The sequence below is a fragment of the Oryzias latipes genome, chromosome 16 (assembly GCF_053564925.1).
Source record: "Oryzias latipes strain Hd-rR chromosome 16, Olatipes_Hd-rR_3.1".
NCBI classification, from domain to species: Eukaryota; Metazoa; Chordata; class Actinopteri; order Beloniformes; family Adrianichthyidae; genus Oryzias; species Oryzias latipes.
The window spans coordinates 18,607,804-18,627,951 of record NC_136252.1 but is presented as its reverse complement, the minus strand read 5'-3'; the positions used below and the strand labels follow the sequence as shown (position 1 = coordinate 18,627,951).

Below are 20,148 nucleotides of genomic sequence, written 5' to 3'. Positions count from 1 at the left end.
ACAAACTAAAAGTTTATAGCTGGCATAGGAGCTCATGCACAAGCGTTCCAGACGGGGGGGGCCCTCCCCATCACCACGGAGGTTTTCACTCTAACTGTACAAACTAAAGTACTGCAAACAAATGCATGAAATGTTGACAAACTACGCTCGCCTGAGCATCTGCATGTTCCTCATATAGAGTTCAACGGTTTAAAAAAAACTCTGGTGGTGAGCTGACTGACAGACAGAAACAAGCCTCGGCGAACTTTAACACGCAGACAACTTTCACTGAAGCATTTTGAGGTTTCAAGGGGAAGAGGAACTGAAGAGTTTTGAATTCAGCCATGGGGTACTGCAGACTTCACCATTTATCGAAGCAACAGAAGTTGAGTCCAAAGCTGTCTCTTCTGACCTTTGTCAACTGCTGTCTTTCCAGGTGTGAACACTTGACTCTAAAGCTTTGAAACCACTGATACCTTGCAGAAATATGAGATGGACGACTAAAGGCGCAGTTATTGGTCAAACTTATACACTTACTTCTGCACATGTGCTCAACCCTCAACTAGAAAACATTTAAAAAAGGTATTTTTGACACTTTTATTTGTATTTTAGTTTTGATTTTTTTAATGTAAATAGCCTAATCATTTTCTACAGCACACCCTGGTCAGTGAGCCTTTGCTCTAACATTTAAGATGTACAGAATCTTTTCCATTCATGTCTGATGACATTCAGTAGGAACGTTTTTTAATTAGTTCTTTACGCTTTTAGAACGGAGTTGGTTGCAACGAGCATGCAGTTGAGGAAACACAGTACAAGCTGATGTTTGTCATTTCACTTCCCGTTGAAGCTCCATTTGCAAAAAAAGCTATATAACCTCTCAGTGTGGCAGTTACTCAGTTTCCCCCTACAGCTCACACAAATGGACAGCAGTGCTCAAGGTTAGTGCGGTCTTCTCTTTTCTAGTCGATGTCAAGTTTTTGTTCTTTGCATTTTGGGTGGATGAGCGTTTTAGCTGATTACCGCTTTCTCACAGGTGGCAAAGCCTTTGGTCTTCTGAAGTCCAAACAGGAGGAGAAGCTAAACTCCATCAATGAGGTGAGCAGGAAGGGACAGTTCTGGTTGTGTGCTGAACATGGAGGTTGTGTCAAATTTACAACAAATGCAGAGATTAACCTATTCCACTTACAGGTGTTCCTTTCAGATCCAAAATATGTGGAGGAGGAAGATCTGGGCTCAAAGCTTGAAGCATTTAAAAGTAAGGGTTCTGTCCTTTTTAATCAGTTTCATTAACAATATGTACACATTTCACAATACAAGGTTTTTTGTATTTCAGAAAAATACATGGAGTTCGATCTAAATGACAAAGGAGATATAGGTAACAGAGGACCAGACCTCCTCTTTTATTAACAGTGCTTGTAGCTATTTGGATTTTTTCCCCCCTTTATATTCTCCCTTTTTAAAATAGATATGATGGGGTTGAAACGAATGCTGGAAAAACTTGGATTAGCTAAAACTCACTTGGAGCTGAAGAAGATGATGTCAGAAGTGGCTGGAAATGCAGCAAAAGACTCCATCAGCTACACTGACTTCCTGAATATGATGCTGGGGAAAAGAAACGCAATTCTCAAGCTGTGAGTATGAAATGCTTTGTTGGATCATGGTCATTTATCCAAATGAAAAAAATAGTGATTATAGACTTAAAAAATCTGTATAGGCCTATACATTATGATGTTACTGAATGTGCACAAAAACTGTAAAACTAAAAAAATTATTTTGATTCTATCTTGGAAAAATGGAGTAAACAGTAAAAGGCAAATGTTTTCCACAAGTGTCACAGACCTGTTTTTCTTTGTTTAAGGATTTTGATGTTTGAAGGCATGGGAAAAGAGAAGGAGCAGAAGGATGTTGGACCCCCCACTCGCAAAACCTTTTCAGAACTGCCCTGAAGGCGTTTTTAACCTCTATGCTGTTAATCTGACACAGAAATAACACATGTCAAAAGGATGTGAAACTAATGCCAGTCTTAGATTTTTTTTTTAACTAAAGTAATTCAAAACTTTACTTGGGATTCAAACAAGATAGAAATTCTGTTGATTCTGTTTTATGTGTTGAGTGTAAAAAGAAACAGCAGTTTATCTGTGGGAAAGCAATAATGTAGAAAAAATCCTCTGCACTAAATGAAATAGAAACTTGAAGGCTTAGTGGCAAGACAATTTACTGAACAAAAGTGGGTAACCTTTCACAAACTACTAAGGTTTTACTATTTTTGTTTTGACAGACTTTGCGATTGTTAAATGAAAGTAAAACTTTTTAAAATCTTGTAATCAAAAAATGGGCTTTTACCTGAAGAAGATATTTTCTGATCTGTCAGTGCAAAATGTAACAAATTACAAATGAATAGTGTTCAATAAATATGTAGAGTGGGTCAATTCTCTTTTCTTTTTTGCTTCACAACCGTCAATATAGACATTTAAATATGTTGCCAATAATATTTTATTGTATTGAATGAATACAATAATCATGAGACTTCCCCTCCGTTCTGCTTGGTGGCGATAGTGCACCAAGAATGAACGGAACAATTTGACGTCACGGACAGACCGGAAGCTGTCATAGCTTCAGTGACTACTCGGAGAGTAAGTACGAATGAATTTATGATCCTAATTTTTTTAACATAGACGTCCTTTTTTTTATTTGTGTAGGGAAAAGTACCGTATATATCTCTTTTGAAAATATAGTTTATTAGATTCCAAAATTAACGTTATTTCGCAAGCGAGCTCGTAAATATTGAGCTAGCAAAGCAGGCTAATGTCAGGAAAAGCTTGTTTTATCATAACTTTCGTTCAAAGTACACCTAAAGTTAATCGCAACTTTTTTGACGTTAATCAAATGCTGTGTCTTTATGAAAATGAGTGTGCTTGTGTGGTAGTTAGCCTGCTAGCATGTACAGTTGTGTGTAGCAACAGCTCACCGCCGCTGTGTTCCTGCTGAACAGGAGGATGAGCAGCTCAGAAGAAGTGTCCTGGATATCCTGGTTCTGTGGACTCAGGGGCAATGAGTTCTTCTGTGAGGTAGGTTTCAGTCCAGGATTTTCTTAATGAGTCAGTCATTATATTTTGCCGTAGATGGGCTACATTCTATAGGACACCCCACATGTCCACTTTGTGTTGGACTATTCCTCATCCTCTTAATAAACCAGGCATCTGCAACCTTCAACATTTAAAAATGCCATTTAGCTCTATTTCTCATAGACTATAACGCAGCAAGATCCACAAAGTCTTCCTTCAACCTTTAGAAAACGAAGAGAGATTTGCAAATGTGTTATTGTTACTATTATGAATATACAATGCATAAATAAAACAAACACAAAGAGAAAATAGCCTTTTTTTTTCAATCTATAAGATTACAACACGTGACCGAGGTTAATATGACGTCCTTTCTAACTCACAAACATGAAATCAGAGCTAATTACCAGTAAGTGATATGTCAAACCATTAGCCACGTCTGAAATTAAATCAATTCATTTGTGAACCAAAGTTTCTTCTAAACATCTGATATTTGCAGATTTACACCTTTAAACACTACTCGCATTCTCTCCACCAAAAAGAAAGTTTTTATTTCTGCTCTGTTTCACAGGCGTCTGTGGAGAACTGACGCTTGTATTTTTGTTAACTCGTCCTTATCTCTTCAGTTCATCCTTATCACTCCTGGTGGGGTCTCGCACCAGCATGATGCTGCTAAGGGCTGTTTTGTGTCTGTGTTTTTGTGGGTCTGTGATCCGTCACACACCATTTAGTCCTCCACAAATGTTTTTTTTCTTTAGTTATTATTAGACATGTTTTACGGAACCATACCCCTTTTAAAAACATGTCACTGCAGCATTGAAGTTTATATCAGATAAAACTACTATTTTAATCTGAACGCCCTTTGATTTTTCCCTGATATATAAAAAACACACTTCAAGGTTAAAAACTGATTAATAAAACAACAAAAGAAATGGCTATACCGCTGTGTTTTTAACTGACTGAACTTCTCTAAGCTCTTGTGTAATGCTTTCACATCATTGCAGTCATTCCCTTCTGCTGCAGGTTGATGAGGATTATATACAAGATAAGTTCAACCTGACGGGTTTGAACGAGCAGGTGCCTCACTATCGCCAGGCTCTGGACATGATCCTGGACCTGGAGCCAGGTGGGCTGTGAAGGATGTGCTGTCCTGCTGTGGAAATGAAAGTCCCTTCACGTGGATTTGTCTCATGTTCTTACCAGACGAGGAGCTTGAAGATAATCCAAACCAGAGCGATTTGATAGAGCAGGCTGCAGAGATGCTGTACGGACTCATACATGCTCGCTACATCCTCACTAACAGAGGCATCGCCCAAATGGTGAATTGTTGCAAAGTCCCGTCAGAGTCTTGAACTCTCTAAGACTTTATCAGTAAAATGACGTTTCCTTTTATTTTCTGTAGCTGGAAAAATATCAACAAGGAGATTTTGGCTATTGTCCTCGAGTTTATTGTGAAAATCAGCCGATGCTTCCTATTGGTGAGCTGAATCCTTATTTTTGTCTATTAAAAGTGGTTTCAGTGAATCTTTTTGTAATGACTCTCATCCGGCGGGGGCAGGTTTGTCAGACATCCCCGGAGAAGCGATGGTGAAGCTCTACTGTCCGAAATGCATGGACGTGTACACGCCCAAATCCTCCAGGCACCACCACACGGACGGGGCCTATTTCGGGACCGGGTTCCCTCACATGCTGTTCATGGTGCACCCGGAGTATCGGCCAAAGCGACCAGCCAACCAGTTTGTGCCAAGGTGGGTGTCCGGGGAAAAGTTTTGACACTAATGTCTAGAAATGCTTAAGGACTTATCTCACATAGGCAAAAGAAATACGTGAAAATGAAGTGTTTACTTCACAGAATTGCTTCATTTTTGAACCAAACCTTATTACAAATCATCTAAAAATCAGAGTTTTAAACAATTCTTTGTTGTCTTTTAGGCTGTATGGTTTCAAAATTCACCCGATGGCCTATCAGCTTCAGCTTCAAGCTGCATCGAGTTTCAAGAGCCCCGTGAAGACGATTCGCTAGAGCCGTACATGAACTCCGTCGTTGGGAGTGAAAGCAGTGAATTAAATGTTTGATAAAACAGTCGTCAAATATTTACATTTTTTGAACTGAAATGTGTCGGAAGCGGAGCTAGACAGCAGACGGCGTTCATCCTTACGATGTTTGTGCTTCATTTGTCTCTTGGGAGATCGGTCAGAAATGAAAGACCTTCTAGGCTGATTTGCTGTTTGACTGTAACAGGATGGATCAGCCGCAGCCTTAATGAGACTTTCAGAATTAGAATTCTTTGCTGTTTTTAATCTAAAGTGGGGTAAACTGCACAGATTGGATTATAGAATGTTCTTTTTGTACTTGTCTTGGTAAAATATATTATTTAAAAAAAAGTGCCATTTTCCAAAAAATCCATAGGATAGAGCGTCTTTCTTTACTTTAGCTTAGAGGAATTTATTTATTTGAAGATTATTTTTCCTGCTAAATGTGTATTTGTATTAAATCAATAGCATTCTATCGAACAAGTGAATGACAAATAAATGTTTATTTCTTGGACAACAAATGTATTCTGTTGTGTGTGTGTGTGTGTGTTTTGTGCTTTAAAGACAGTCCAACATCCCACACTATCATTCAGGTTTTTATTTTTTCATAAAAAGACAGGAGTTAGTCACAAAGCAAGAATATTTTCTTTCACTAAAAACTATTTTCCCTTTTATGTGAAATTCTACATTTTCCTCCAGGAGAAGTTTGTGTCTTTTTGTTATTCCTGTTGCTACAATACCAATGGCTTCAGATTGGGTTTCTAAAAATAAAGGGTCAAAAAACCACAAGTGAGGGGGGGCGTCTACTTCAAACTACCGAAGAGTTTACAAGCTCAGGTGATGCGACATTTCCATTTAGCTGAAGCCCCACGTCACAGTACATCACAGTTACGTGAAACAATTACTACTTTACAAATAAATTAATGTAGAAGCAGGACAAAACGAGCGCTAGTGACGAGGAGGGGGAGGAGCCACGAGCACTCGGGCAGCTGCCTTCATCCCATACAGGTGTTGGACTTTTGTGACAAACTTTATTGACCTCACTTGACCGGACATAAAAGCACAGATGGATGTACAAAACGGAGACATTCCTCATACAATCGGTGTGCAGGTCTGTGGTTTTACAAATATCAAAACCTGAGAATAAACAGACCAGAGCCAGCAGAACCTCCATGGAGCGGGAACGTTTGACCCACTTTGACAACAAGGAGGAAATCCATGATTGACGGGAAACAAGACCGCCAGATGAGCTCGGCGGTTTTGGTAGTAGATGGATATGAGTAACTGAAAAACCTCAAATTTGTACAAATACTGTAAAAAAAAAGCACTCTTCTATAAAATAGAGAAATGTCTCAAAATAGATCCATTTGAGTTGAGATTTGACAAGAATGCGTAGGCTTCTGGTTCATGGCTGGTTGGAGATGAGAGAAGTTTCAAGTTTTTTACCTGAGAGGTGAACCGAGCCTTCTAAAGAAAAGAAAACTGGCCAAATTTCAGCACAGAATATTCACGTTCACATATCCAGAAAAGGTGTGTCACTTCATTAAAAATGAATTAAATAAACGAGCAAGCAAACAAAAATAGAGTTTACTTCTAGATATTACTTTAAGCTGCTCTTAGCAGCACCACGTACTGAAATGCTGTTAAGAATGACTCATCAAAAAAAAGCTGTATTTGTATAAAACCAAAGCATGTCAGAAGGACTAGCAAAATAAAAGCTTTTCAAGCAAACACATTTAAGATCACTCATTTCAAAACGCTGTGTGTTTTTTTAAACCAGTTGCAGAAATCCAGATCAGCAAAGAGCCGCCCTACATGCCTATGTTGGCTCGTTGGGGGGGGAAAACAACCAAAAATCTTTGGAAGTTTTTTTGAGTCATAATATTTTATTTTGAAAAATGGTCACATTGAATTGTAAATATAAATGTTAATTTCTAAATTGCAAAATGTATTTTCACATTCCAAGCCTGAATTTCATATTGAATTGTAAATTACTTTGAAATATGACTTAATAAAACTTCCATAAAAACTCATTCCAGGTGCAGATGTCGAAGATCTTTCTTTTGTGCATAAACAAAAGTGTTCTGTGTGGAGCTATGCAGTCAAACGGGGGGGGGTTGATGGTGGCGGTGGTCATCAAGCGGTGTGGTTACAATGCAGAGGCGCCGCCACGCTTCTCCTGGAACAGATTACAAAACAATTTAACTCAATGGATAGTTCTTGACAAGGGAAGGTGGCAGAAGTGAGATAAGGAAACGGATGTCCCTTTAACTCTTTTGTTGTTGCGAGATGCTTATACTAGAAAAAAACAAAACTGCGAGTCCGAAACTTGGTTAAGCTGTTAAAAAAATAGTCATCAACCAATTTTCAAGTCCAGTCAACTTATTTTTATTCCACAATAACCCTGTAAAGGCCACTGCATTAAAGAATTGACAGGAAATTCAATTTTTTGGGAATTTAGATGTTTTAAACCCTTTGATAAAATCCACAAAAAACTCAAAACCTTTTTATGACATATAGATAGCATCAATTATGATGCATTGGGTAATTTGGTACGTTTTTGCTCACAACAATATTAGTTTAATATGTAAAAATATTGACACGTGTCAAACCACCTTATTTACCCACTGTCTCAAATTTAATTCACACATTTTTCATGTAACTGGATGAGACAGAATTAAATCAACAAATGTTGCATCATTTCAATACAGGAAGTGGTCATTATAAAAATTGATCACCATAGAGTTGAGTGTTTTTAAGATTTCACAGAAGCAACCATTTTGAAATAAACAGGAAAAAGCCCTTCTACTGCCCCTAGTGGAATGATGTAGTACTACAGGGCAGAAAACATGGACCAAGGCTGTGTCTGAACTCCCACCCTAACCCATAACTACTAAAAAATGATATAGTGCGGGACTATGTAGTGCCATGGATTTTAAAACCAATTTGGACACCATGCTCACTACTTTTTTTTAAATGGCATCATTGATTTCACAAAGTTAAAATCTAATTGATATGAGCGTTTTGCACCGATCCTTTATAAGTCCACTGTCTTCTGAAAATTAAAAAGTTGATGGTTTATTAAAAAAATACATTTAAATCCTTTTTTTGGGCAAAAATTGTTCAGTCCCAATGCATTATGGTCTATTTTCACCAATCTAGTGAGCATCGATGCAAACTGATTTTTTTAATTTCTAGGGCACTCGATTAGAAAATGCCCAACGCACTATGTAGTGCACATTGTAGTGAGTAGTGAAGGAATTCAGACACAACACCAGTTTTATGCAATGGGTTTTCAATGTAGGTTGAATCATGCTAATGAGGTTGGGGTCTCAGAAATGTGTTTATCAAATATAATATGAATGGTTGTAGAAGTTTAACTCAGGTGCAACTAAGAATTTGAAGAAAAATGATTGTTTTTTTTATGGCGTGTACCTGATCTTGGTCCGTTTCAGAATCAGCATTTAAGACAATTCTCTTCTCTACGCGAGTTTCTGTGGAGCTGCTTTTTACAACCTGAGCGAGGATCAAACAGGAAACACATGAGAGGGACGTGTGAAGAGGAGAATGTGAGAGGCGGGGAGAATGCAGCTGACCTTTGACATTTTAGTGGTGGTGACTGAGCTTCCACAGGTCGACTCTGAAGAGATGGTCTTCGTGGTGGAAACTGTCGAGTCATCCTTGTCCTCCTCCTCGGCTGTCACCTGGGAAGCCAAGAGGAGGGAAGACTGAGTAACAGTTGCTGAAAAAAGGATGCAGACTTGTCATCACGGAGCGCGGAGCTCTGCCTCGTGCTTCAGCACCGTCCCACCGCGTATTTTTATCTTATTGCCAGCTTGGCGTGTCCTGCATGTAAACCTGTACCCTCAGACAGGTTCCTGGCTGAGCAGGTGCTGGAGCCCCCTACCTTTGAAGACTCATAGGTGAAGGTTTTGGTGGGCACAATAGGGACCTCTTTGGTGGAGATGTCACTGGGTAAGAAGGTGGAGGCAGCTGTGATGGTGACAGTCTGGGTCTGCACCAGAGGGGGCTGTGAATGGGAGCACAGCCCCGTGAGCTGCTGTGTAGCTACTGTGCACCTTCACAGCAACAGATCACAGTCAAAATCCTATGCATTCCCCCTTCCACCACCTCTTTCATCTCACCAAATTAGTTTGGGTTTTTTTAAATCAAGGCAATCACTTATGTCGCTCCCACCACCAACCGTTATGAGAAGCTAGGAAAAGACTTGAGTGATTGGAAAGGTGAGCTTATTGTTAACATTGTGTCAAACTGGAGCGTGCTGATCTGAGAGCGATCCATCACCAGAGTCAAGAACTTAAGAGCACCGCTGAGCAATGCTTCTGCAGCCTGTGCGATCATTCACAGAGCAGGTGTGATGTAGGAATTGCATGCTTTGTCGTCGTGCTGCGAGGGAGCAGTGCGGCAGCCAAGAGTCAGGCAGAGAGAGATTTGGGCGTCAGCCCACGATGACTACCTGAAAGCAGCGCACGACCTGCGGACCATCGCTCCAGAAATAGGAGGCAGAGGCAGATCCCACTACCCCCACAGAGCACTCTGACTCGTCCTCCTCCTGGATCAACTCTAAAGCTTTACAGGAGGAGTCAAAGGATGGACCCAGCTGCGCCGCTTCCACTTCTACCAGCGGCACCAAGAGCGTCTCATAGACTACCACCTCCTCCTGATTCAAGGACTCTTCCTCGAGAGGACAGTCGAAGGCGTCAGCCCTATCAGGCTGGCTGTGGTGGCTCACAGTGGGACTGGGCGGCTCTGAAACGTCCAAATTACCAGCAGCTTCCTCGAGAGTAGAATCTGAACCAGCGCACAGTGGACTAATGTACTCACTCTAAAAAAGACAAGCACAGTCACCGTGTGATCATCTGGAAGGACAAGGTTTGCATGCAAAAACATCAGTCTAACACACACAGTCATCATTAAAGCCATCGTTTCACGTACAAAACTAACATTGCTTTATTATCTCATTAGCCTCCAATATAAAATTGTTCGTATACATTTTACCTGAATGTCCATTTAGTTTTCCCATTTTTTGCTTTTGAAGTAAAAATAATAACTTCTAGTATTGAAGGTACTTAAACTCCCACTCCGGTCATCTTTGAATCCATAGTTTCTGCAGAGCGGCAGGAATTCATTAGAAATTCACCTCTAAGTAATGGGCGGGATCGACTCCCCCACCTTTCCTGTTGCAGAGAGCTCTCTGTTTACATGCTCTCCCACTAGCTCACACCCCCAACCTAACATTAGCAGTGCAAAAAAAAAAAATGAAGAGCAAAATCAGAGCTACCCTGACATACAGCTGTCGGCTGGATGTCAGCCTCGACGAGGAAAACATAGAGGTACGTGGATCTAGGCGTCTACAAGTGGATGCATTGGAATGGAGCGCAGCAGAGAGCTAATGCCCCGCCCAGCGTCCTTTCTACATCACATCAGAGGAAGTGCTCTTTTGCCGACGGCACATTTTTGTTTCCTCCTGAGTCACAATGACTTGAATAAAGAGTAAAAAAGGATACCACCTGAATTTTTACCTTAATTTTTCTTTCTATACGTCCTCCATCATCAGATAAACACAACAAGAACAAGTTAAAAACACCCAAAACACCATTTTCATCGAAGTAGGTCTTTAAAACTTGAGATATTTGAGTTTTTGTACATATCTGAGATACCGGTCTTATCAAAACCATGTTTAATAAAAACATTACAGCAGTTCTGTTTTACAGTTCAAAATGAGTGTGTCATGTAATTGAGCAGCCTCAGACCCTAAAAAAGAGAATCCTGCTTAAAGTTTTCACCCCTGTATTTTCAAAGAACCACATCCTCAAGAGTTATGAGAATAAATAATAATACCTGTACTTTTATATACTATTATCTCAGATACAAATATTAGTGTAAATCTTTACTTTAAATACTATAACAAATGTGCCTAAAATGTAAAAAAGAAAAAAAAAATACTACATAATGAACAGGTGTTTTTTTTAAACTTCAAGTCACTAACAATACACTGCAGCAGCTCTGTCACTAATATGACTTTATTCATGTGTCTTTATTACAATGGAGTGCTTTGATCTTTGGGATTCTCCAACGTGAATCACTGAGGTTTACAGATTTGCTCAAAGTTCATGACAGAAGAAGGTGAGTTCAAGTTATTTTATAATAATTATTCATACAAAGCTGCATCCATGCACTAATCGTGTGCAAAAAACACTTGAGAAGAAGAAAAAAAGGCGGCATAGTCATAAATGGCATGGCTTTTACTCTTTGGTCAAAGTTGATTGTCGTTAAAATCATGCAACAAGGAATGTCAGGGATTCAGGGATCTTTATGAAGTAGAAAGGAGCTGCCTCACCGTTTCCCAAAACATGAAAGATTATATTGCTGATTAGGAAAATTCACAATTTCTGTTTGCACCAAATGGCATCCGAAGACGAGACTATAAACGCACCTCAGCAGGGCTAGAAAAACGACCTTAAAGTGTCAAAGTCCAAAGCTTGGGAGTTGGTAGTTCTGAGAACAGATTCCTCTTTTTTAATGTCCATCACAAAGAAAATGTGCAGCGGGAATCGGAGGATGAATTATTTCCAGTTATTAATCTTTGAGGAGAAGTCTGTAAGTGGCTGAGAGAGCAGGAAGATGATGCAGTGGCGGAAAGACCAAACCAAAGTCTTGTTCAGCAGAAGCTTAGAAAAAGAAACGACACAAAAAGCGCTGCGTTTGGAGTGGAGCAGAGGATGGGGGTGACAATGCTGGAGAGATGTCGCAGAGGAGGCAAAAGAAGGACAGGAGAAGAAGAAAAAACCAAAGCTAAGAGGCTGATGGGTGGATGGGCTGGGTGCGATCTCCGTGGGTCACATTCACACCTGAGTGGGGGGGTTTCCGCAGGGTTGAGACGGCCCCTCAGCTCCGTTTGGAGTAGAAGTCTAGCAGGGGGCCGCGCGGGAGGCGGATGACAAACTGAGAGGGAGGAGGAGGAGGAGGAGGAGGAAGGGGGGAAGAGAAATGAGAGGAAGGAATTCTGAAAAATCCTCAGCTATCCGATTTAAAAAGTTAAATAACACCAACTATACAACTGACGGATTGTGACGTTACAGAAACTTTCCACAAAAAATCTTTCTTGTTTTTGTTTTCCTCATCCAGATCATGGAAATCCTTACTACACAAGCATTCTAACATGCATTTCTGTTGTTTTCCATGTCCAAATATTTTGATTTTTCTATGTTAGGGAAAAGACAGAGTGTCATCCACATTTGCTCTTTTTTCCCAAAGCCGTGAGGTTTTACTGTTAGGATTCTGTAAAGTCAGATCTTAGAAACAGGGCTGAAAAACAGGACTTCTTCTGAACAACTATCAGGGGTCCCGACGGTGTTTGGAGGCGTTTTTCTCCAAAAGTGCAAAATGATGCATTTTTTAAAGATACACTTGTGTGATTTACATGTAGCTTTTAGGGAGTAATTGGAAAAAGATGACTGATTTAAAGTCCCACTCCGATCATCTTTTCATCCATTTTGTATAATTTTGCCGTTTTTTTAGCCCAAATCCAAAAACCTGTGAACTTTTCTAGGACATAGTTTCTGCAGAGCAGCAGTAGTTCATGGCAAATTTGCCTCCGAGTTGCAGGCGGGTGCAGCCCTCCCCGCCCCCCCTTCCCCTCTATGTTACTGAGGGCTCTTTGAATCAGTGGAGCAGGGAGCTTGTGGCCTGCCTGGTGTATTTTCCACAATACAAAAATGAGCCGCATTTTTTAGTTTTAATCTTCACAACTATTTGAATAAAGAAATGCTCTGAAAATAATTCATTATTTTGACAGCAAAAAGTCCATTTCTATCGGAGTGGGTCTTTAAGACCTTTTGATGCAACTGTGAATGAAGAGAAAGGAAACACTTGAAGAAAGCAGCAGCCAAACACAAAGTGAAGCAGCGCCAAAAGAGAGGCCAACAATGCAGAAAAAAAAGGCGGTGAAAAAGAGAGAGAGAGGAAATGATGCAAGAAAAAGAGCAAACCTTCATGACAGTGGTCATGCAGGCGGTCATCACCATCTGCTCCTTGAACCATGCAAGCAGCATTCAGGATAGACCTGTGGAGGTCTAGTTCACCTGTCTGAAAGATGACTCAGCATCTTTCCTTCCCATGGTCAAACAAAGCAGAGTTTGTAATCGATGAGTCCCAGCTGCATTCTGCATTCACATGCATGTACTCCATACCGCATGCTGCTCTAACATGCATACACAACCATCAGGCTGTCGACAGAGACAGCATAATGAGGCCGACTTACTGCAGCTTAATGCAAAAGTCATCAACAAAAATACATTTTGGTGCAAAAATTCCGAAACCACCGTTAGAGAGGAAGCTATTTCAGATTTTTCTGTTTCATATTAAGCTTTTTTTTTCCAAACAGAGCATTGATTTGTACGACGGAGTATTAGGGCCACCAAAAAATAAAAAATAAAAAGTAAAATTACGAGTTTTTATCTCGTAAATTTACGAGATAAAAACTCGTAAATTTATGAGAAAAAAACTCGTAAATTTACGATATTAAGTGGAAGTGAGCATGCAGAGCAGCAGGCGAACGCCGCGCAGCAACAGAGCAGACCGACTAAACTCAGTTGAACAGGTGAGCTGAATGAGCTTGAACGTTCCAAATATCTGGAAGCTCATTTGTTTGATTTAAAATTCATTAAAGTTTTATTTATTTATTGATGGTTGGTTTGCAGGATCCCTGCAGCCCGATGAAGCCATCGGTGTCCCTGCAGCTTTCCACTTCAATCCTTTCTTCCTCCACCAAAAACAAGATCTCTACGTTTGTGTGACGCTTCCGTCTGAGGAGGAGGATCACTTTTTTGGCATTTTCAACGTTCTAATGCTAATATAATAGACAATTTTCATTCATCTTTGTTGTTTAATGATATAACGGGACGTTTACTTCCGCATTGGTGATCGGATCTGATGACAGGTTCATGACGTAAGGTGACAGATGAACTTCAGGGTTTGTGAATGAAAAGGAGAATAAAAGCTGCAGCCATCCTCTGCACCCAAACGTGTCTCTGAGCTCCTTATTTTATATATGAAACTCCGCTTTACTGACACTGAACCCCGGAAAACCGGCTCCACTGACAATAATCTGATTTTGAGTCACCAAAGGTTCAGAATCTCTTTGTTTTAAACCTATAATAATCCGGAAATAAAGTTTCACAAAAGGCTCCACATCTTTCATCTTCAAGCGATGCTCCGATAAACAGACAACTTCTGTGTTTTCTCCTTGTTAATCTATGACTTTTTGTTTGTTTTTGGTAATCTACGAATTTTTTTCTCGTAAATTTACGAGATAAAATGTCGTAATTTTACTTTTTTTTGTTTTTTTTGATGGCCCTAAAACTCCGTCGTAGATTTGAGTCATTTTTAAATTGTTTCACTTCCTAACCTAAAATGTTGCTCCAAACTAAAAGAAGTGCAGTGTTGTTTGGTGATAGACCTACCCCGTCTGCGCCGGGCAGAGGCTGGCCGTTGATGCCCACGGTGCGGAAGGGAGAATGCGTGGACAGACGCTTGTCCCATTCGCTCGGCCTCGACTCCGGAACGGCCTCCATGAAGTTCCTCTTCAGTTCGCTGATGCTGGCGTGATGCTTGAGCAGGTCCTCCTGAGGCTTGTCAAACTCCTACACAGAGAAAAGTCCGACGGGAGGGGAGGGGAGGAGCGGGCAAATGTGTAAATAATAGGGGGTAACAAGAAAAAAAAAATGAAAAGGGGGAGGAGGATGTAATGAGAGGAGTGGTGATTAAAAAAAGTCTGTTTAGGTATTTATTTACTGTCGATATATAAAAAAGCAGAAGCAGGTAGAATTTATGATTCGTATGGAACATAAGGGGCAGTTGACGTCCATGCTTGCTCTTCCAGACAGAAGCACAATGGCTTGTTTCTTGATAGATCATCAGCGACTCATTTTCAGACTGCCATCTGATGGCAGTAAACAGCCTGAGGAGGGGTTGCTGTGATTTATCAAGGCTGAACATTATCTGCAAATCTGGACACAGCTCAGCATACAGCTGAAGTATTGCTTTCACGCCGCTCAGCTCGCAGTCCAACAGCTCAAGAGTTTGGGCTGCAAAAGCAGAGAGCAGGAGAGGCCATGGAAGCAGACACGGTGGAGCTGTGGTTTCATATTTTCCTTTTTTTGCAATCCTGTTCATTTTTCACCAAATGAACCGATAACAGCAGAAGCATTTTGGAGGGGAACATTTTGAACTTTGCTGATTTATATGGAGCAGTTAAAAAAAAGGCTCAGACTTATACTTATATAAAACTTTTTCTTTTACTAATAAATTGTTGGTATAAGAAATTAAAGTAAATTAAGTGAAATACTTATACCAACAATTTAGTAGGTAAAAAAATGTTTTTGCTTTAAGCCACACATGGTTATAAATGATGAATAATTATTCAGGTTTTTCTTTAACAGCCAAAGTTCAATTTGCATTTCTGTGGCAAAATAACAGGCATGATTTGGCAAAAAGTAAGATAAAAACAAAGCTGCTTAACAGGCTAAATCAGAACCCAAAAGAAGTTGTTGTAATTGTGATGAGGAGTGAATATAAACCAAGTGAAGTGTCTCAGCAAGTTTGGTTGCAGTAGAATCCTGATTATAGCCCAGTTCGCTTTGCTGAAACAAACAGATTAGACTGAATATGCCACACATGATGAGTCTTCCAAATGCAGAGAGCGTGAATTATGCTGCATGCAAGCGTGAGTTTAAAACAGCCAGAGCTAAAGAGCAAGAAAAGACAGGCTGGAGAGCGACATCTCCAAAAAAACGGATACAAACCTCCAGCATTAAAAGGCTATGTCTGATATAAATTGAGTCACCCTCAATTTTCTTAGCTCTTTTCTGTAAAGAATGAAGGAAAACAAAAAAAATAAAGTGTGGGTTTGGTTTTAGTCCTCCAATACGCTGACAGAATAAACCTCCAACATGCACTCTATGAAGTTGACCGACAGGTTAATATGACAGACAAGATTTCATGCAAATATGTGGGTGTAAAAGCTGAAAGCTGTGCTACAACAGCAAAGCACAGCATGAAGAGTTCCTATAGAACCTGCTTAGGACTGTTTGGAAGACAAAAGAAGGTCTGTAGGGTGAAAATAAAATGGTGACAGCTGATAAAGGTACTACCAAACACTGGCTAGGCTCCAGTCATGCATATGTGTGCATTCCAAGTGTTTACAATGGCAAGCAACGGAAAGTACTGACAGAATGGAAACATGTTCTGAATAATCCAAACTGAATTTCAAGCATTCTATGAAGGGCCGGTTACTCAGTGCTCACTTATTCTAGCATTTATGGGATTTTCTACCTTCTTGAATATAATGTACGAGGATGGAATCGCGTGTGAGTCTCGTTTTAGAACCCATACTGCATGAAAGCACATGAGAGGAGGCTGTAGTTATGGCTCTCGGATGAAAAGCTGCGTCGTCAGAGTGGAGGTGGGGATAAACAGCGCTGAATAAAAACACAAGTGCCACGCTGAGACTCTGACCTTTCGCATTTGCACGCCCTCGGCGAGCGTCTTCCCAGATTGGTGCTAAATTTGCGGCAGAGGGAAATGCATTAGCATCTTTCGCTGAAGGATGACGTGCAGGAGCGGCCTGTGTCTGACACTAACCTGAACGTCCCCATTGATGGATGACATCAGTGAAGAGTCTACTTCCCTCTGCTCCACAGAGACAGAGAGACAGTTCACACTTAGACATGAGACACCTCTGATCTCCATGTATGAAATATCAGGCCTTGATCTGCCATTTTTTTTTATTTGATTTTCCAATTGTTGACCCTTTTCTGAGAAACTAGTACCTATTATTTTGCTTTGTGTGTCTCCAACTGTGTAATGACTGTTAGAAGTGACATCACAAGGACATGTGATGGTGATCAGATGAAGTACATACCTTAACCTCTGCTTCAACTTCGATTTTTGAGGGCTCGGCAGCTTCGACTGTGACCTCCAGCTTCCTTTCCTCCAGACGGCCGGTCTTGATGGGCGTGGACGTCTGCGGCTGGTCGAAGGGCGCCATGGGGATCCCAGCTTCGGCCAAAGCAGCCTGGGAGAAGACAGGGGCGCTGACGGGACGGGCCCCTCTCTGTGTGCTCACAGCTGGAAAAAAAATCCAGAGAGGAGAAGAATCATTAAAAGAACTTTGGTGTTGTGGGGGGATCAGGATGAGCACCTGTGAACATGCCATCAGAGGTCAAAGCGGGGGGGAAAGCATATGAATATAAAAAAACGTATCATACTTACTTAGATTAGCTGTAAATTGGGAAATGCAAACGCTGCAAAAGCATACTTTACCTTCTTTTTTGAAAGGATCTTGAAATAAGGTAAATGCGAGTTAGGCAAAAGCAGATGTCCTCCTGAGTTTTCTCTGTTGTGTTTTAATCCACTTTCGGGCAAAATCTAAAGCGTGATGTGGTTTAGCCAGAAAATGATGAGATCTAAGAAAGTTCTTTAAAATGCAAACATGCTTGCAGTCACAGATGCTCTGTTTCTTTTTAGTATCAAACATATCAAGCCATTCAAGAAAACTCCTCAGAGAAAAAAAGAATTGCAAAAAAACAGGGGCCACGTTAGTAAATACTTTATGAAGCAGGGACAGCCAAGTGTGAGTAGAACCAAACACTTTAGAAAAGAATACCTTTGAGATCAACATCTAGTAGAGAGAACCAATCATCACTGACATGTGTGCGTGCAGGAGGACGCCTTTCCTCCAGGATCCGCCTCTCAAACTCTGGTTTCAACTCAGAAACACTGATTCTGGTTGGGGCAGGGGCTGCTGGACCTTTGATCTTTGCGGGGATCTGTATACGCTCGGGGGCAGCGACTAACACAAATACACAACCAGGTTTTATCGTGGGAAGAGCTCCATTTTTTTTTAAATAAAAATAAATAGATAAGAACCCCGCCAACGGCCTTTAAATGATACCTGATTTTTTAGGCGCCACATCCAGAAGAGCAAACCAGTCGTCCTCCAGCTCGTCCTGTTTAACTGCTGGACGCAGCAGCGTGGGCTCCTTCTGCTGCCACGTTCTCTCTATGTTGGTTATTCTCTGCTGTGCTTTCTGCTCTGTGGCCCTAAGCTCTTTCCCTGGTTCCACTTTAGCACCCAAATAAAAGCGCTCATGCAAAGCAGCTGACAAAGAATGAGCACAAAGCAAAAAAGGAAGACAAAAATCAGGGGTGAAAATCAGATGCTTCAATAGGAGTTTTTGGTACCAAACAAAAGCGCAAAAACTTCCTTATTATTATTTTTCACAAAATTAGGAAAAATATATTTACTAATGAATATTATTTTAGTCTGATGAGAAGAGCCAGGCCCAATGGCAGAATACCTGATACTTTAGCTGTAATTTCCAGCAGCACAAACCAGTCATCATCCACTTTTCTTAACTGTGGCGGGTTAACCAGAGCTGCAGGTGCTCTCACATCTTCCATGACAACTGTCGGTTTTGGTTTAGTGGGCGGGGCTACTGTGAGAACAGGTTGGATCATGGCGTCTGATGCAGGAATATAAAGAAATCAAGTCAGTCCGGTGCTAAGGTTTCAGCATTTGCAGATTCGTGAGCGGTACCTCGTGTTCTGACTGCAGGCGTTTCTCGGACAGCGCCGAACAGAACAAACCAATCGTCTTCCGCTTTGGTCGCCGGCAGCTGTGGCATCTGGCTCCATCTAATTTCAGCAACACTTGTCCTGTCTTGCCTGCTCTCCACACCAATTACTGTTTTCTTGTACGCTCTAGTCTCACGGGTCACCTCGGGCTCAACTGTCTCCTCGATTGGCGAAATAATCTTTCTGGGAGTTTCTGCCGAGCAAAGCGTGAAAGAACCTGAGTGACTGGAGGAAGTGTGCTCCAAGTACGCATCTGAGGTCTAAATGCACTTTGGGGTATACCTGTTGGGGTTGTAAGTGCCTTTTTAGGATCAACTTGGAACAGAGAATACCAGTCATCATCTCTGTCCGCTACAGGCTGTGCTTTGAGCAGACCAAGGTCAATCGAATACTTCGACTCTGCACTTTCTGCTTTAGTCGAAACGGCTGCATAGATTTTAGGTGCCAACGGTAAAGACACTGGAACAGAAAAATTCACACTTTAAGAAAAACCTATTTCCTATTATGATTACGTAAACAAGGACACTACAAGGTGGCAGGTGGATGGTAGATGTACCTGGTGCCACAAAAGACACATCTTTGGGAACAACGTCCAGCAGCAGAAACCAGTCATCATCTCTCTCCCTCAATGGCTTTGGAGGCTTTACATCTCTCTGCTTCAAATTCTCTTCAGTTACCATCTCCCTCCTAGATTCCACTCTCACAGCTTCAGTGACAGCAGAACAAGATATTTGTTCTTTTTTATAAACCTGAGTGCGCTCTTCAGGAGGAACTAGGAATAAACACATGGATAAATCCCTGTAAGCTCCAAGAGCTAATAACAGAATTAAAAAAATTAAAAGCAGCCTGAGAAGGAAACTAAAAGGAGTACCTGAAGGTACAAATAGTGGTTCTCTCAGAGGACGAGCCAGCAACACAAACCAATCATCTCTGTCGCTTGGCATTTGTTGTATTTCTGTAACCTTTCCAACAAACTCCACGATCTCTTCCCTCTGCTTTAGAGCTGCTTCTTCGATTACAAGGAATCCTTTAACTGGAGTTACTTTAGTAACTATAAAAACAAAATCAGTAATACCATAAACCGATAAGTTGAATAGACTGGTTTGTTAAAAAAATAAAAAAATAGACTTCCACAGATTTGAGCAAGTACCTGGAGGCTCATAAGGTGTTTGTTTGGGAATAAAATCCAGCAAAACAAACCAGTCGTCCTCTCTTCCTCGCACGGATGGTTGTGAGATTCCTCTGAAATCTGTTGTTGGCTCCACTTGTATCAACTGGCTTTCTTCAACAGCAGCTCTTACCTCTTCTGCAGCTCCAACCGCAGAGACAAAGACTTTCTCACCACTCTGTGCTCTTTCCTTCAATGTAACTAATGAGTCGAGAAAAGGCAGCATTAAAGGCAGGCAGGAGGGCG

At 40.9% G+C, this 20,148-nt stretch overlaps 3 protein-coding genes across 48 annotated transcripts in view; 2 read left to right on the top strand and 1 right to left on the bottom strand.

Annotated features, from left to right (window-relative positions):
• Positions 1–760: 760 nt before the first annotated feature.
• LOC101175592 (allograft inflammatory factor 1) lies at positions 761–1,980 on the top strand. Its single transcript, XM_023963963.2, has 6 exons — positions 761–917; positions 1,013–1,074; positions 1,168–1,234; positions 1,313–1,354; positions 1,445–1,610; positions 1,838–1,980. Exons 1-6 carry the CDS (start codon positions 899–901, stop codon positions 1,923–1,925), a joined length of 444 nt encoding a protein of 147 aa, XP_023819731.1. The 5' UTR covers positions 761–898; the 3' UTR covers positions 1,926–1,980.
• A 515-nt stretch (positions 1,981–2,495) lies between these two features.
• LOC101175345 (casein kinase II subunit beta) lies at positions 2,496–5,596 on the top strand. 2 transcript variants are annotated; one of them, XM_004077811.5, is made up of 7 exons: positions 2,496–2,612; positions 2,972–3,047; positions 4,065–4,167; positions 4,245–4,360; positions 4,444–4,519; positions 4,600–4,789; positions 4,974–5,596. In XM_004077811.5, exons 2-7 carry the CDS (start codon positions 2,976–2,978, stop codon positions 5,062–5,064), a joined length of 648 nt encoding a protein of 215 aa, XP_004077859.1. In that variant the 5' UTR covers positions 2,496–2,612; positions 2,972–2,975; the 3' UTR covers positions 5,065–5,596. The 2 variants fall into 2 exon arrangements, with proteins under 2 accessions (XP_004077859.1, XP_011483443.1); XM_011485141.4 differs by having other exon boundaries at positions 4,046–4,167.
• Positions 5,597–5,658: 62 nt separating this feature from the next.
• LOC101156915 (uncharacterized) overlaps positions 5,659–20,148 on the bottom strand; it is a 34,021-nt gene continuing 19,531 nt past the window's right edge. For 12 of the 45 annotated variants that reach the window (XM_078932920.1, XM_078932900.1, XM_078932896.1 and 9 more), the window contains 18 exons: positions 19,885–20,103; positions 19,606–19,785; positions 19,291–19,506; positions 19,017–19,193; positions 18,697–18,927; positions 18,458–18,622; positions 18,052–18,258; positions 17,764–17,949; positions 17,020–17,225; positions 16,740–16,790; positions 16,614–16,658; positions 15,902–15,964; positions 14,561–14,740; positions 9,553–9,921; positions 8,983–9,105; positions 8,672–8,779; positions 8,511–8,591; positions 5,659–7,254 (listed from right to left, as the gene is read on the bottom strand). In XM_078932920.1, the coding sequence (XP_078789046.1) occupies positions 7,225–7,254; positions 8,511–8,591; positions 8,672–8,779; positions 8,983–9,105; positions 9,553–9,921; positions 14,561–14,740; positions 15,902–15,964; positions 16,614–16,658; positions 16,740–16,790; positions 17,020–17,225; positions 17,764–17,949; positions 18,052–18,258; positions 18,458–18,622; positions 18,697–18,927; positions 19,017–19,193; positions 19,291–19,506; positions 19,606–19,785; positions 19,885–20,103 (2,837 nt within the window). In that variant the 3' untranslated portion in view covers positions 5,659–7,224. Of the gene's footprint in view, positions 7,255–8,510; positions 8,592–8,671; positions 8,780–8,982; positions 9,106–9,552; positions 9,922–11,840; positions 12,042–14,560; positions 14,741–15,901; positions 15,965–16,613; positions 16,659–16,739; positions 16,791–17,019; positions 17,226–17,763; positions 17,950–18,051; positions 18,259–18,457; positions 18,623–18,696; positions 18,928–19,016; positions 19,194–19,290; positions 19,507–19,605; positions 19,786–19,884; positions 20,104–20,148 lie in introns of those variants that run through there. The other 33 variants (XM_078932897.1, XM_023963946.2, XM_078932908.1 and 30 more) reach the window with 27 other exon arrangements.